Raw genomic sequence first — 15,851 nt, forward strand, 5'->3', positions numbered from 1 at the left:
CATCAAATTCAGATTAACCAGAAGTATGTGAACGGCCTCCACCACAGTGACTTCCTAGAAATTCGGCATCCACAACAATAACAACTGAGGGATGTGGTCGTCTTTTTACTACAGCCTACTACAAGGTCAGACAGTGTAAACTCATTACTGGTCCTCTGTAGCTCAATTGGTAGAGCATGGCGCTTGTAACGCCAGGGTAGTGGGTTCGATCCCCGGGACCACCCATACGTAAAAATGTATGCACACATGACTGTAAGTCGCTTTGGATAAAAGCGTCTGCTAAATGGCATATTATTATTATTATTACTACAGTACCCTACTGTATGCAATGTCTGCCATTCCTATTTAGACCATATTCACTCCATAAACATTTGAAAGTACCACTAAATATTAGATAAATGTACCAATGCAGAATAACTATTAACTAGCTATTGCAGAATATGATCCAGGCATTACATGTGTGTACACTACACACACAGGTGTTATAACTGTGCTGTTAACGAATCTATTCTATTCCTCCATGTGTCTGTCCAACCTGAAGTAGTTTTTCCTCATCTCTCTATGCACACATCACTGTTGTTTGTTTTCTTCCTCATATATTTTGCTTTCTTTCACTGCAAAAGAAAGTCATCACAGGCACAGTTCTATTCACATTTTACACTGTAGTACTCCTGCTTGTATGAGCAAAAAGAGGCACTCCAGTCTGGCCAGCCAATGAAAGTCCTTGGGGGTGTGCTCCTCGAAAAGAACATGCTGTCCTGACCTAAGTTAACTCCGTTCAAACCTGGCTACAGTGAAAGCCAACCTAAGTGGCTGTCATAAGTGGTGTGCTTTTCTTAATGCGTGCCTGATTGGAGAAAGCGAGTGTCAATAACATAGTTTTTTCACCCGTACCGTGGTATAGGATGTGCCCTGAGTATGCGTGTTATCGAGAGTCGAATGGCGCGTAAATCAGCCCAAGATGTGTAATAGTGAGAGTTGTGCGTAATTGTTGTGATACCACATGAGAAATGTGTATATTGCGATGGTTGTAAAGTACCTAGACACACTAGTTTAGTTTGCACATTACAAACTAGGTTGGTTACCTTATCTCTCTGCAGTGCGAGTTACGTGTAATTGAAGTCCAATGATTTATTTTTTTGCACATTCTCTTGAGCATGTCTTGTGGAATCTATGGCGATTTCAATTCAAAAGAATCTCTTCACTCAATAAACAGTAACGTCATGCATTTCTGCAACTGTAGCATTATGCATGGATCAAAAGTTGCAACTAGTCATTGTCCTTTCAAATAAGGACCCCTTGGGCTCACATTCTGCTGCGCCACTATCATTTCTGGGTGACTAGTCTATACGCGTGTTTTTACACATTATCAACCATATCTCATAACTAATACCTTTACTAGCCTACTGCCGAGGTTGGCCCTGGCACACTATAGCCTAAATTAAACAATGTATAGCATACTGTGACAGTGTTGACATATGGAGGAAAATTAATGTGCACATAATATGTAACTTTGAAAATAATAAGTCATTTTTTATTTAACCAAATATTTTTTTTTAAATCAAATTATTGCCGGTTTCAGAGACACAATACAAAATATACAGGTATATTTTTAATTAGGCTCAGTTTTGCAACCTTTTGTATCCAAAAACATTTTTTAAAGTATTTACATAACAATGCACAAAAAATGCCACTTTGGATATCGATACAACCACAAAAACCTGAACAGAAATAAGTTACTATAATTTTTACAAGGAAATATACAAAAGGTACACTTCAAAGTTTTACACAGACATGCTGTACATGCAGTGTACCTTTTATCTGTCTGTCCTCCTCAAAGATGATAATTATTTCCTTTGTGTGGTCTATATAGTGCCATGTCATGCTCAACATGAATTCAACACAAAATAAGAGGCAAATTGTTGATTCACATATTTATGTTTGCAAAGTGCCAGGTGGTTACAACACATCTGAGAGTGTAGGCTACTCTGGTCAAACTGGACCACATTATGAATACGTTAAAGGAAACCAACTGATTTTAGGGTGGCATAATAATAATTAATACAGCAAAATGGGAACTCACATTTTCTAACTTTTACCAATAATTTGTAACTATGCCATGAATAAGCCCTACTCATTTAATTATTTTTCCAAAAAAAAAAGACAAATGTTGAAACTTTGGCAGGATCTTTCCCTTTCTCAGTAGGAAAACGTACTAATAATATATTATTTGCATGTAAACTTTTATCTAGTTAGGTCATGTAACATAGAAGTCCTTCTGATTGACAGTATGACCTTAGTGTAATGTTGGGTCAATTACATTCAAATTCAGTCAATTCAGGATGTAAACTAAAATTCTAAATATTTTCTCTCATTGAAAAGCATTGAGGAAAATTGGAAATGGAATCTGACTTTCAGTTTACTTCATCAATTGAAATAGAATTGACCCCAACCCTAATGACCAGCTTTTGAATAATAGGCCTTCACACTATGTACTACCACTGAACACTGCATAAAGCCATAAAACAGAAACAACTGATTATTTGATGATACTCTCAAAAACCCTGATTTAGAAATAATCTGCATTTATAACTATCAATTATACCTGAACAAGGATATCATATGACCACTTTTACAAACAAACAATATATTTTTGAAAACTGCACAGCAATTCTTCAAGACACTTATTTTATCAACATAATAATATTATGTTTTATGTGCTACATATGAAACATACGTAGTAAAAAATAAAACTGAGCAAAAAGGGAAAAACATCCAGTTTTTGCACACTGCTACATTTTCTGCTTTTGAGGCGATTGGATTAAATTGAGTGCCAAAACATTAGTGTAAATATTCAGTGCTTGCACAGCCTCCCTCCCTCCTAAAGACAGGCCATTTTGTATCCTGTCTCCTCTTCTATCGCTCGTCTCTTCTTCAGGTCCTGAAGTACAGTATTCAATGAAAAAGGAGGACTTCTCAGCGCTGTGGGGAAAACAAATTCATATTAGCTCTGTTCACAGAAGGGGTTATGGGTACATAGCCCGAAGGTTATAACACATGCATAGTAAAGACAGTTTAGTTGTCCAGTATCATGCATTGTGTATTCTGTTGAAGCAAGCAAAACAGTGCAAAGGCGTACATTAAATGTCAACATGTCACTCAAGACAGACTGCTGCAGAGAGAGCAGCAGCTTGCAGAGCTCATTCTCTTGAAAACAACCCTTCCTCGTGCAAAGCCTGATGATGAGGTGTTACTACTGTTCTGCACTTGAACTAGGCTTGCTTAAGTTAATATTAGACCAGATAGCTGGGGAGTTTACCAGTGTGTCATCTACACTTTTTAACCCTTTTTGAACATCTCACTATGGCTTCACGTTTAAAATCTAACATAGGCTTCACAACTGAAATGTTTATGTTTATAATAAGGTTGTTAGAACAACCGGGTTATGCTCCAGGACATTCTAATTCCACATGAACAAATAACATTACTCAGAGGTTGTCATTCACACGTCATTTTACACTCACTTGACAGTAGACATTGGAAATGCATGATGATGATGATGATGATGAAGTTCTTACCTTGGTATTAGTGTTCATGTGTCCTGGAATCGTTTTTGCTGGGTGTCTGCTCTACTGACTTTGACCCAACTTCATCATCTTCACTGGAATGCAACTTTTTTCTTGTACTTGTACTTTGCGGTTCTGATAAAAAATTAAATAATATTTAAAGACATGTCAGTAAACTGTTTTTCGTGAAAAAGCTAATTTCCCTCCCTGTTGAATAGTTCAGAAATTAAGTTTATCATCAAGCTAAACAGCCAAGTGGTTATATAATCATGCTATTCATTAGGCCAGAGCAGAACACACATTAAAAACTGAAGACGAGGAAGAAATCAAAGTATTAAATAGCCTGACACACAAAGCGTGTCTTTCTGAAAAGAAAGTATCGACGGAATCTAGAGGTGCGCGGTACAAAGTATAGGCTTTCTGCGACATTGTATCAGTGCAGTGACGCAGAATTGTTATACAATCTCGCAGATTGTAACAATTTATTTCGACTGTGCCATATTGTGCGGAGGAGACTGGCTGAATTGTTGTCGATTGGTTAACTCTAAAATCCTCAAGTCAATTTTCAAAACTGCATCATTTACCTGGACTTGCAGGTCTTTTCCTTTCCCCGATGTGAGAGTGGTGACAATCCGCCTGCCTCTCGCTCTTCTCGGTCTCCTCGGATTGCTCAACCCCGTTTGCAGGACAGCTCGGTCGGACTCGGTAATCATGATTCCCGTTATGGTCCACATTTCCAGAGGACCAGCCTCGCTTGTGAGGCGGTCTGGTGTAAAAGTCAGGCAGGTCACTGCTTTTCATGGGTTCCCATTTATAATCTCCCTGGGGAAGGGGCTCGTCGTTTAGGAAATCATAATTCCATTTGTCAATAGATGCCTTCTCCATCTCGTTCATTTGAACCAAACACTCCCTCCTAAATTCGTCGTGATCCACCGATCCGAAAAGATTTCTGCGAATCGGGGTCTTCGTGTGATCCGTCGGACGCGGATCCACCCTTTCCAACGTCGGACTCCCATTCGAAAGACTAACATTTGACATTTTGTTGCACATATGAAAACGACCCTATGTCGCGACGGTTTATCCCAAAAAACAAGTATTCCTTTTAAATAAGCGACCTGGATCACAAGTTAGAGACGCATGCATAGCATCCGTAAAACTGCCAACGTGATTCCCCCTCCAAGCGAAAAACAATCTGCCCGTCTAGTGAAGGCTTAGTTCTGTTAGTTCCGTAGTCAAATGGAAGAAAACAACCAAGTCATCTGTGCTGTACCAAAGATGATGGATATACTGACAAGATACATGTCTCTCCGCCCTAACAATGGGAGTCGTTGTCCACAAAGCGGCACGGCGGGCTGTCTAGCTCCCGCCTATCCTTTCTTTGGATTGGTGGATACATCTCATTATTCTAATCTTTTTTTAAATATTCGATGAGGGTTGTTGACGTCAACCGCCTGTACTGAATTGGGAGAGAGGCTATGCTAATAGCCTCATTTCATTAATATGCATAGCCATCTCGAGACATTTTACATTTTAGTCATTTAGCAGACGCTCTTTCCAGAGCGACTTACAGTTAGTGAGTGCATACATTTTCATACTGGACAACTCCAATATAAAGTGTTTTTCCTTAAAGTTGCCGGGATGTCACGTGTCTTTCTTATATCAGTAAACTCGTAACAACTTAAGCATTACGAAACTTATATCTGATCAAATTAACCTCACTTAGCAAATAAGCCATACATTTTTATGTTGACCAAATTCGACATTCTCATTGACTTCCATAAAAAACGCATTGCTTGTTTGGCGAACCAACGAAAACCGCCCCCTGCTGGACGGAGACAGGTGTTTTTTCCGAGTTTGGCCTCTCTCTTTCTCTCGCTGGCTGGACCCAATGTGGCATTAGAGAGGAACTGCTATTGTGGGAAACAGATTGGCAGGTAAGGCTATTCAAACAGAAAATTAGCTTAATTGGTTTAAGAACATGGAACCGCCCATATTTATTTCTTAAAGGTGAACGTGGCTGTAGGAATATTGTATTTTTAGAATTTAAACAGATCAACCCATTGTGATAATAAAAATGTAATACCATTTTAAAGTTATTAATAAGTGGCCATGTCTAAAGTAATAACCTAGTAATAGTCTAGGTAGTTGAATAAAGTAATATTTGTATTATTCTTTATGCACCTATATTTTATTGGTTTATGACAAAAGAAAGTTGATGGCAGTCTCTTATGAACAGTCATAGAATGACACTTTCTGTCAGTTTTTGGAGCAAGGGTAGGAGATTTTTGTTTGGAATTGTCTCCCTAAAGAGCGGGGAGAGATAGGGAAGGGTTTTGTGGAATTATACCTGTCCTACATTTGGCAATGTTGGGTTCAGGGTTCAACATCTCCAATATGACAATTTTGTTTGTTCTTTTTAAACCTGCCTCCAGTCCAGAGTGACATATCCTCAGTGTTAAATACCTTCCATCACAGTTGGCAGCTCGCCTATTGCCAACTGACTTTGGCACAATCTGACTATCACTGCAGTTTAGTGGTTACATTTGCTTATGTACTTGGAGTTCCCTCACTGGGACAATTTAGATTTTGTCCAAAATGGCTCCCTATTCCCTATTTAGTGCATTACTTTCGACCAGGGCCCATGAGGCTTTGGTCAAAAGTAGTGCACTAGTCTAAATGGGGAATAGGGTGCCATTTGGGATACACCGAATGTCCCTTAGGACCAGAGAGTTCTCATTTACTCTGCAAGGTCAACAAGTTAACACATCTTGTTTTATAAACATTGAGGTCATCCATAGAAAAATAGTGTTAGTATCAATGCTTGGGCGGAGCATATTTCATCAAGTGCAAACTACACGTAATTCTGGTAGTATATGTATTTTCAACATATTGTACAATTTTTCCATGTTATACTGAAATATTAAACAAGGTACATTATATATTTTGACGTTGGGACTCCTTGTATTCAGCTGCTGTGAATGAGGGATGTAAGTCTTTACTGATATCTAGTGGTAAAACTGTATATGACACCAACTAGAATCCCTTAGGTGGCCCAGAAGTAATGTTCAGTTCCAACCATTTCTCCCAAAACAGAAACGTGTCTATCCCAGAGGGGTATATCACAAGTGACCAACAGGAGACAGTATCACCCTAAGTGGGAATACTACACGGGTCACTTGACCCCAAGGCAAGCACGCTAGCCACAACCCAGAGAGACATCTCCTAATTGAAAGGCTAGGAGATTTTCCTTCCTGAAGTACCTCCAGAGTCTTTAATTTGTCTCTTGCAGAAATCATGAAACACCTGTCTTTGATGGCTGTTTCTTCTTGGCGAGCTCAGCTTGAATGTGAGGGGGGAACTGGTCTAAGTGTTTGTTCACACACTGCATGCAGAATCGCTTGGTGTAGAAAAGGCTGCAGCCCTGGAAGAAGAGAAACAAAAATAGTAACAAACACTTTTTTTTTATTTTATTTTTTTTTATTTTTTTTTTGGGGGGGGATGGATCAGCTTAATATTGCAGATAGATTGTATCTTCTATCAATGTAATTGTCTGCATCACTTCCAATCCCCCATGTTTTATTTTTATTTTTTATATATATATTCCCCTTTATTACTTTTCAACCCCACCATCCTTTCCCTACTTGGAGTAAATTAGTGAACAACAACGCCCAGGCCTCTACTTCCGGTCTATACTTACTATCTACACCTTATGGACAGAGTTAATTTTACAATAATTCTATATCTATATATAACAAACACATTAAGCAAGCACACTATCCCTGCCACATGTCCAAACTTTTGACTGGTACTGTATGTATTAGGGAGTATTTTTATACACAGAAAATGTATGTAAAATGTATAACACATGTTAAATGCATCTGAAAATGAATTTTATGTATTTCAAAATGCATTCAGAAATACATTAAAGAATGTATTTTAGAATATACTTTCACATGTTTTTAGTGTTATATTTGGTACATACACTACCAGTCAAAAGGTTGGACACACCTACTAATTCCAGGGTTTTTCTTTATTTTTTTGACATTGTAGAATAATAGTGAAGACATAAAAACTATGAAATAAAACATATGGAATCATGTAGTAACTAAAAAAGTGTTAAACAAATCAAAATATATTTTATATTTGAGAATCTTCAAATAGCCACCCTTTACCTTGATGACAGCTTTCCACACTCTTGGCATTCTCTCAACAAGCTTCATGAGGTAGTCACCTAGAATGCATTTCAATAACAGGTGTGCCTTGCTAAAAGTTAATTTGTGGGATTTCTTTCCTTCTTAATGCGTTTGAGCCAATCAGTTGTGTTGTGACAAGGTAGGGGGGTATACAGAAGATAGCCCTATTTGGTAAAAGACCAAGTCCATATTATGGCAAGAACAGCTAAAATAAGCAAAGAGAAACGACAGTCCATCATTACTTTAAGACATGAAGGTCAGTCAACACGGAACATTTGCACAACAAGTGCAGTAAAAAAAAACATCAAACGCTATGACTGGCTCTCATGAGCAACGCCTCAGAAATTGCAGCCCAAATAAATGCTTCACAGAGTTCAAGTCACAGACACATCTCAACATCAACTGTTCAGAGGGGACTGTGTGAATCAGGCCTTTATGGTTGAATTGCTGCAAAGAAACCACCACTAAAGGACACCAATAATAAGAAGAGGCCAAGAAACACGAGCAATGGACATTAGACCGGTGGAAACTTGTCCTTTGGTCTGGAGTCCAAATGTGAGATTTTTGGTTCCAACCGCCGTGGCTTTGTGAGACGTGGTGTGGGTGAACGGATGATCTCCGCATGTGTAGTTCCCACCGTAAAGCATGGAAGAGGAGGTGTTATGGTGTGGGGATGCTTTGCTGGTGACACTGTCTGTGATTTATTTAGAATTCAAGGCACACTTAACCAGCATGACTACCACAGCATTCTGCAGCGATACGCCATCCCATCTGGTTTAGGCTTAGTGGGACTATCATTTGGTTTTCAACAGGACAATGACCCAACACACCTTCAGGCTGTGTAAGGGCTATTTTACCAAGAAGGAGAGTGATGGAGTGCTGCATCAAATGACCTGGCCTCCACAATCCCCCGACCTCAACCCAATTGAGATGGTTTGGGATGAGTCGGACAGCAGAGTGAAGGAAAAGAAGCCAACAAGTGCTCAGCATATGTGGGTACTCCTTCAAGACTGTTGAAAAAGCATTCCAGGTGAAGCTAGTTGAGAGAATGCCAAGAATGTGCAAAGCTGTCATTATGGCAAAAAGTGGCTATTTGAAGAATCTCAAATATATTTTGATTTTTTTAACACTTTTTTGGTGTTATTGTGTTATTTCATAGTTTTGATGTCTTCACTATTATTCTACAATGTAGAAAATAGTAAAAATAAAGAAAAACCCTTGAATGAGTAGGTGTGTCCAAACTTTTGACTGGTACTGTATATATGAAAATATATTCAAAAATGTTTTGTCAAATATATTCCAACATGCATTTAAATGTATTTGTAAGAAATATATTATTTAAATAAAGTGTTTCCCATATAAATAAAAAATATTGTAACAACATGGTCACAGGCTTCACAATGAAACTTCAGTAGGCTATTTGGTATCACATGCACTTATGACAGTCTTATTAAGACCGTAGAACTGACAGTATACAAGCTTAACTTTTAAATCACAGAACACAACATAACACATCAACTGGCATGACAATCAGTCTCACAGGAGACCAAAAAGCACTACGACAAAGCCACGCCCCCAACAAGCTACACCTCCAACTATTCTAATAGGCTGCCGCCGCTACAATATAGTTTTTCTAAATGCATTTTTATTGTACTTGACACATACCAAAAGCACTAACATGCATTTAAATGATTTTAAAAAATGACTACAAATATGATACATTATCGGTCATGTAGTGACTCCACGTCCTTCATGTGCATATGAAAAATTAACAAATGAACTTGACGAGAGCATTGCAAACAACATCCAATGGGCAGAACTTAACGTGTACTGGGTTGTTCCACGAAAATGAGTGCCTTTTGCTCCTTTTTGATATGTTAAGTAGAAATTATGCACGAATATTGAATTTTAAAAGCTTGTTATATGAAATGACGTGCCCTTTAATATAGACCACATGGAAAATTCAATAAATCTGATTTTCAATATTCTGCATTTTGACATGTCCCTCCGTGCATCCTCTGTGATTTCTAGGAAGATTTTAACCCAGTAACCTCATTAATATTCCACGTTTTCACCATCATTGTAAAGCCTTTGTTATTTCATTGCTTTGACAAAGTTATTTCTGAAGATTATTATTTATTTAATGTGATTGTGATTCATTTACATCTGTACCTAATTTTAAGGTCAACCCTGTTACGTGAACTGAACTCTCGTTTTAATATGGTGAAACTATTCCCTTTTAAAATATTTATTTCAAAAGAAACATTGAACATATAATAGTCAAATCATAGTGTAAAAGCTGGTGAGCTGGTTCTACTCTTTTTAGCCATTTTCTAACACGTCAACCCTGTTACCCATAGATAGACAGGCTAGAAATGTTTTAACAATTGCCCCTCCCTGTTGCCCACAACACGCTTCCATTCCTCCTGTCACAAGGGAATTCATGGCTGATTTAACTAGTAATTAACTAGCTGGACGGCCGTTCAAGTGGATTTTTCCCCAGATGTGGAAAATTCCCACTTGGTTACGAACGCACCATAACACCGCTAACCACGCACCATCCAGCAGTACAATCCTGTACATCTAATTGGAAGCACAAGACCTAGACATATTGTGGAGTGTTGTACAATGTATAGTTTTTCTTTAAAATCGATAAAAACTCAAATTAAAATAATAGAAAACAGCCTAGTGCGTACGGCCCAATACATCACTGGGGCCATGCTTCCTGCCATCCAGGACCTATACACTAGGCGGTGTCAGAGGAAGGCCCAAAAAATTGTCAAAGACTCCAGTCACCCAAGTCATAGACTGTCCTCTCTGCTACCGCACGGCAAGCGGTACTGGAGCGCCAAGTCTAGGTCCAAAAGGCTCATTAACAGCTTCTACCCCCAAGCTATAAGACTGCTGAACAATTCATCAAATGGCCACCCAGACTATTTACATTGACCCCCCGCTGCTACTCGCTGTTTATTATCTATGCATAGTCACTTTACCCTAACCTACATGTACAAACTACCTGGACTAACCTGTACCCCCGCACATTGACTCGGTACCGTTACCCCCTGAATATAGCCTCGTTATGTAATTTTGTGTTACTTTTTATTGTTTACTTTAGTTTATTTAGTAAATATTTTCTTAACTCTATTTCTTGAACTGCATTGTTGGTTAAGGGCTTGTAAGTAAGCATTTCACGGTAACCTGTTGTATTCGGCGCATGTTACAAATACATTTGGTTTTGATTTGTGCCCAATTTTTTCCTTTATTTAATTAAGCTTAAGAGGGGCACTTACAACAGTATTTTTTTCCCCTCTCTCTCTCTCTTGAGATGGGAAAACCTGTTTTTTATTAAGTTGACCATGTGATCTTTATGACAATGTTAAAATTAGGTGAAATCAAACGGGTTTTTTTTACTCACCATCACAATTTAAATTATATCACTGCCAAAGTTTTGTCTTGGTGGGTGTAGACTAGATGTCATAGCCATGCATTTCTGGAATATTGTCAGGGCATTACATGCATTTGAGCAAAGATGGAAAAGTACACTACATGACCAAAAGTATGTGGATACCTGCTCGTCAAATATCTAATTCCAAAATCATGGGCATTAATATGGAGTTGGTCCCCCCTTTGCTGCTATAACAGCCTCCACTCTTCTGGGAAGGCTTTCCACTAGATGTTGTAACATTGCTGCGGGGACTTGCTTCCATTCAGCCACAAGAGCATTAGTGAGGTCGGGCACTGATGTTGGGCGATTAGGCCCTGGCTCGCAGTCGACGTTCCAATTCATCCCAAATGTGTTCGATGGGGTGGAGGTCAGGGCTCTGTGCAGGCCAGTCAAGTTCTTCCACAAGGATCTCAACAAACTATTTCTGTATGGACCTAGCTTTGTGCATGGGGACATTGTCATGCTGAAACAGGAAAGGGCCTTCCCCAAACTGTTGCCACAATGTTGAAAGCACAGAATTGTCTAGAATGTAATCTTAATCTGTAGCGTTAAGATTTACCTTCACTGGAACTAAGGGTCCTAGCCCGAACCATGAAAAACAGCCCCAGACCATTATTCCTCCTCCACCAAACTTTACAGTTGGCACTATGCATTGGGACAGGTAGCATTCTCCTGGCATCCACCAAACCAAACCCAGATTTATCCGTTGGACTTCCAGATAGAGATTAATCACTCCAGAGAACACGTTTCCACTGCTCCAGAGTCCAATGGTGGTGAGCTTTACACCACTCCAGCCGATCCAGCGACACTTGGCATTGCGCATGGTGATCTTAGGCTTGTGTGAGGCTGCTCGGCCATGGAAACCCTCCGGACAAACAGTTATTGTGCTGACGTTGCTTCCAGAGGCAGTTTGGAACTCAGTATTTAATGCTGCAATCGAGGACAGACGATTTATACGTGCTACGCGCCTCAGCGGTCCCGTTCTGTGAGCTTGTGTGGCCTACCACTTCGCGGCTGAGCCGTTGTTGATCCTAGAAGTGTCCACTTCGCAATAACAGCACTTACAGTTGACCGAGGCAGCTCTAGCAGGGCAGATATTTGACGAAATTACTTGTTGAAAAGGTGGCATCCTATGACGGTGCCACGTTGAATGTCACTGAGCTCTTCAGTAAGGCCATTCTACTGCCAATGTTTGTGTATGGAAATTGCATGGCTGTGTGCTTGATTTTATACACCTGTCAGCAAAGGGTGTGGCTGAAATAGACGAATCCACTAATTTGAAGGGGTGTCCACATACTTTTGTATATATAGTGTATGTACATGCATCTCTGGGATACATTTTAAGGCATTACACGCATTTAAGCAAAGATGTGACATTTCAAATGTAACTACATGTATTTGAAATACATTTTATGTGATGTTAAATATATAGAAATGTACTTTTTTCCGTAAGGGTGACTTAGTCAAAATAAAATAACTGGACATTCCATTCTAGGTTATGACATTGACATCATACATTGTATGATGAACAGATTTCAGCCATTTCATGTTCATTATTTTCGGCAATATGAGCAAACAACGTACCGTTCCAACACAAACTGTGATGTGGCACAAACTGCAGTTGGATCCCAGGATAAGGAACCTCTCTCGGTCTGGACTGAAAGGGTCCTTGGTCACAAAACACTCTTCCAACAAGCTGATGGAAAGAAACAAAAACATGATGAGTAAATGCAAGAGCTAACGTTACAACCTTCTGAAAGGTTTACTTTACACCTCATCACTTGACAGTTAACATAGTCATAGACAACACTAGAAGTTAGCTAGCTAGGGCCACTAGAGACTCCACTAGACTCTAGAGAAGCCACTAGCCAGGGACCAACTGCATTGCATTCCATGTTAACCAGTAAGCATGAGCAAATATTGAGTTCACACACCTCGCTACGACGCTACTGTTATCAAAACTTTACTCACACAATAGCCCTGGTATTGGGTGGCTTCTGTCCATAGTATGTGAATGGTGTAGATAAACTGCACAAATGGCAAATAAACATATTTTGAGGAACCCCATCTATGCTTGACTCCATTGTTGTGAATGTGAGCATGGTTCTACTTCCTGCTTTGTTTTCTTCATTTGTGGGAAGTGTGCAACAGCATGGTTCTACCACCACGTAGTGGACGGGAGGGATAATGCTGCATCCAAGAGGTCGAGGCCTTCTGTACTTTGCGGTCAATTTTCACTATGGTCAACTGTCTATTTCCAAAAGGAGTACATATTTTTCCGTTAGTTGATTCCTGCAGTAGACCAATATATTAATATACTAATGACATTCAAAGTACTACTTTACAACCAAACTAAGACAATGAAATGTACTTTTTAACATTCTACATCATTTATTTAAAATTAATCAATATCCAATTGATTAATTCACATGACTGAACAACACAGTTGATAACCCCACCAAATTTTAGGTGTATATCACAATGTCTTCCAGCAGTTTCCCTTAGACCTTGGCTAGCAAACCACTGCACAACCGCAAAAGATGATCAGATTTACAGTATTTCAACACTACTTCAGATAAAACATTATTTTCAAGTTAATGAGATCTATTGTAGCTAGCTATGTCACTGAACGGACTAAGGCAATGGACAGTCAGCGGATCGTCCTGTCCTGAATTTACCAACCATTGTTACTACAAATACACAGAGAGGTATAGAGAAGAGGACCTACCGGTAATTGATATCATTAACCGGACACAATCAATACTTATACTGCATATTGTCATGATGAAATTAGAATATTAGAATATAGTGTAGATATGATATGGTAGAGTTTAAAACACACAGTGTACTTTATTTGTTAAAAACATAACCCTAAACTGCCAGGTAGTTTATGATGGATTATGTGAATATGGTATGAGCAACATATTTATTTTGATAGTGGTATATAGAGAGACACATTTGAAAAAAATGGAGGGTCACGCATATGCAATTTTTTTTATACAGATGTCCCTTTCACCTTAACTCTCAAATTCTTGAAATATTTTAAAAATAAAGTATCAAGGAGCTTAACAGAGACTTGGATTTGTTTGTGGTTAAAAATAAATGCTGACATCATCTGCCCTTATGACAGTAATATATTTCCTTTTCTGAGTCCCTGTATATTACCATTGTACAGTACAATAAGTGGTTGTTAAAATTTGGGGATCAATTGCTGGTGAACACATTGTACAAGGATACACATATACTCTTATTTCTATTAACATGAAAGGCTAGAAGAGTGGCTCCATGCATTTGCACCTGGGATCATCCAGGCACCTCTCTGGAGCCACACAGCAGCACATATTATTTTCACTGGTCCAGACCAGCCCAGTCCAACACAGTCCATTTTAGCCCAGCCTAACACAACCTAGTCCAGCACAACCCAACCCATCCCCTCCTAGCTAGTCCATTCCAGCACCACAAGTTATCTTCATCATCTTCATCCTCCCGCCTTCTCAGTACATGTCTCTGTAGATCTCCTGCAGTAATGGCTGCAGAGACGTGTCCTCCGTCTTCTTGATCTCCTGGACCAACTGAGCCTGCTCTGTGACCAGCTCCCGCAGGTCGGCCAATTTCTGCAGCAGTTTGGGTAACAGGAAGGTGTCATCGGGGTGGTTCGCCAGCAGGTGGAGCCGGAGAGCCAGGACGATGCTCTCCTGGAGCTGCTCTACATTAGACACGTTCAAGGGGGAAAGAAGAGATTAATCGACTACTATGACAACGTCTACATGCACACCGATATCCCGTTATTATTCGGGATACTCAAGTATTCTGTTTTTGAGTTGACGCATATAAACATCATATCCTATTTTTTTTTCTAGGTCTAAACTCTCAATTAGAAACACTTTTGTAATCACTAGCTTGGATGGTACTCAAATCAAACAGGTCTCTGCATATAAATACTTAGGGGTATGGTTAGATGATAGGCTTTCTTTTAAAAAACATGTTACTGAATTGGGAAAAAAGCTCCAATTCAAGATAGGGTTCCTTTACAGAAACAGGGCTTGTCTGTCCTCCGTAAATAGAAAACAAATTGTGCAGGCTACTTTTATGTCCGTTTTAGATTATGGTGATATTATCTATATGCATGCATCGGCAAACACATTAAAACCACTGGATGCTATTTACCATTGTGCACTCAGGTTTATCACGGGTGATATTTACAAAACTCATCACTGTTTCCTATATCAACATGTGGGTTGGGCCTCTCTATCTGTGAGGCGAGAGCAACATGCTCTCTTGTTTATTTATAAAGCACTTCTTTTAAAACTACCTCCATTTATATCATCTTTAATTTCCACTAGATATACTAATTTTAAAACCAGATCACAGATGTGGATTACATTAGAGACTTTTGTGGTCTCCACAGAGTTGGGTAGGACTGCCTTCAGTTCCTTTGCACCTTATTTATGGAACAAACTGCAGATCCAACTTAAGTTAGACACTCTGGTGTCCCTTGCCCATTTTAAAAATGTTATGGAGGATCAATATGATGTTGTCTGTGATTGTTTCTGTTGAATTGTGTTTTTGTTTTGTATGTTTGAAATGTTCTTGTCTGTATGTCTAAAACTGTACATGTCAACATGTTTACACAGGGCACAGCCGTAA

General features: G+C 39.1%; 2 protein-coding genes and 1 pseudogene across 2 annotated transcripts; all 3 read right to left on the reverse strand.

The window, feature by feature from the left end:
* Nucleotides 1–1,599: 1,599 nt before the first annotated feature.
* Nucleotides 1,600–4,900, reverse strand: LOC121581240 (cyclin-dependent kinase inhibitor 1B-like). The gene is made up of 3 exons (XM_041896730.2): nucleotides 4,151–4,900; nucleotides 3,579–3,701; nucleotides 1,600–2,982 (listed from the first exon to the last, which is right to left on the reverse strand). Exons 1-2 carry the CDS (start codon nucleotides 4,614–4,616, stop codon nucleotides 3,586–3,588), a joined length of 582 nt encoding a protein of 193 aa, XP_041752664.1. The 5' UTR covers nucleotides 4,617–4,900; the 3' UTR covers nucleotides 1,600–2,982; nucleotides 3,579–3,585.
* A 240-nt stretch (nucleotides 4,901–5,140) lies between these two features.
* Nucleotides 5,141–13,297, reverse strand: cdpf1 (cysteine rich DPF motif domain containing 1). Its single transcript, XM_041897085.2, has 3 exons — nucleotides 13,176–13,297; nucleotides 12,789–12,900; nucleotides 5,141–6,987 (listed from the first exon to the last, which is right to left on the reverse strand). The coding sequence occupies exons 1-3, from the start codon at nucleotides 13,286–13,288 to the stop codon at nucleotides 6,859–6,861; spliced, it is 354 nt and encodes a 117-aa protein (XP_041753019.2). The 5' UTR covers nucleotides 13,289–13,297; the 3' UTR covers nucleotides 5,141–6,858.
* Nucleotides 13,298–13,572: 275 nt separating this feature from the next.
* Nucleotides 13,573–15,851, reverse strand: part of LOC121581364 — a 51,213-nt pseudogene continuing 48,934 nt past the window's right edge.

Source organism: Coregonus clupeaformis, chromosome 14, assembly GCF_020615455.1.
Source record: "Coregonus clupeaformis isolate EN_2021a chromosome 14, ASM2061545v1, whole genome shotgun sequence".
In the NCBI taxonomy this organism is placed as follows: Eukaryota; Metazoa; Chordata; class Actinopteri; order Salmoniformes; family Salmonidae; genus Coregonus; species Coregonus clupeaformis.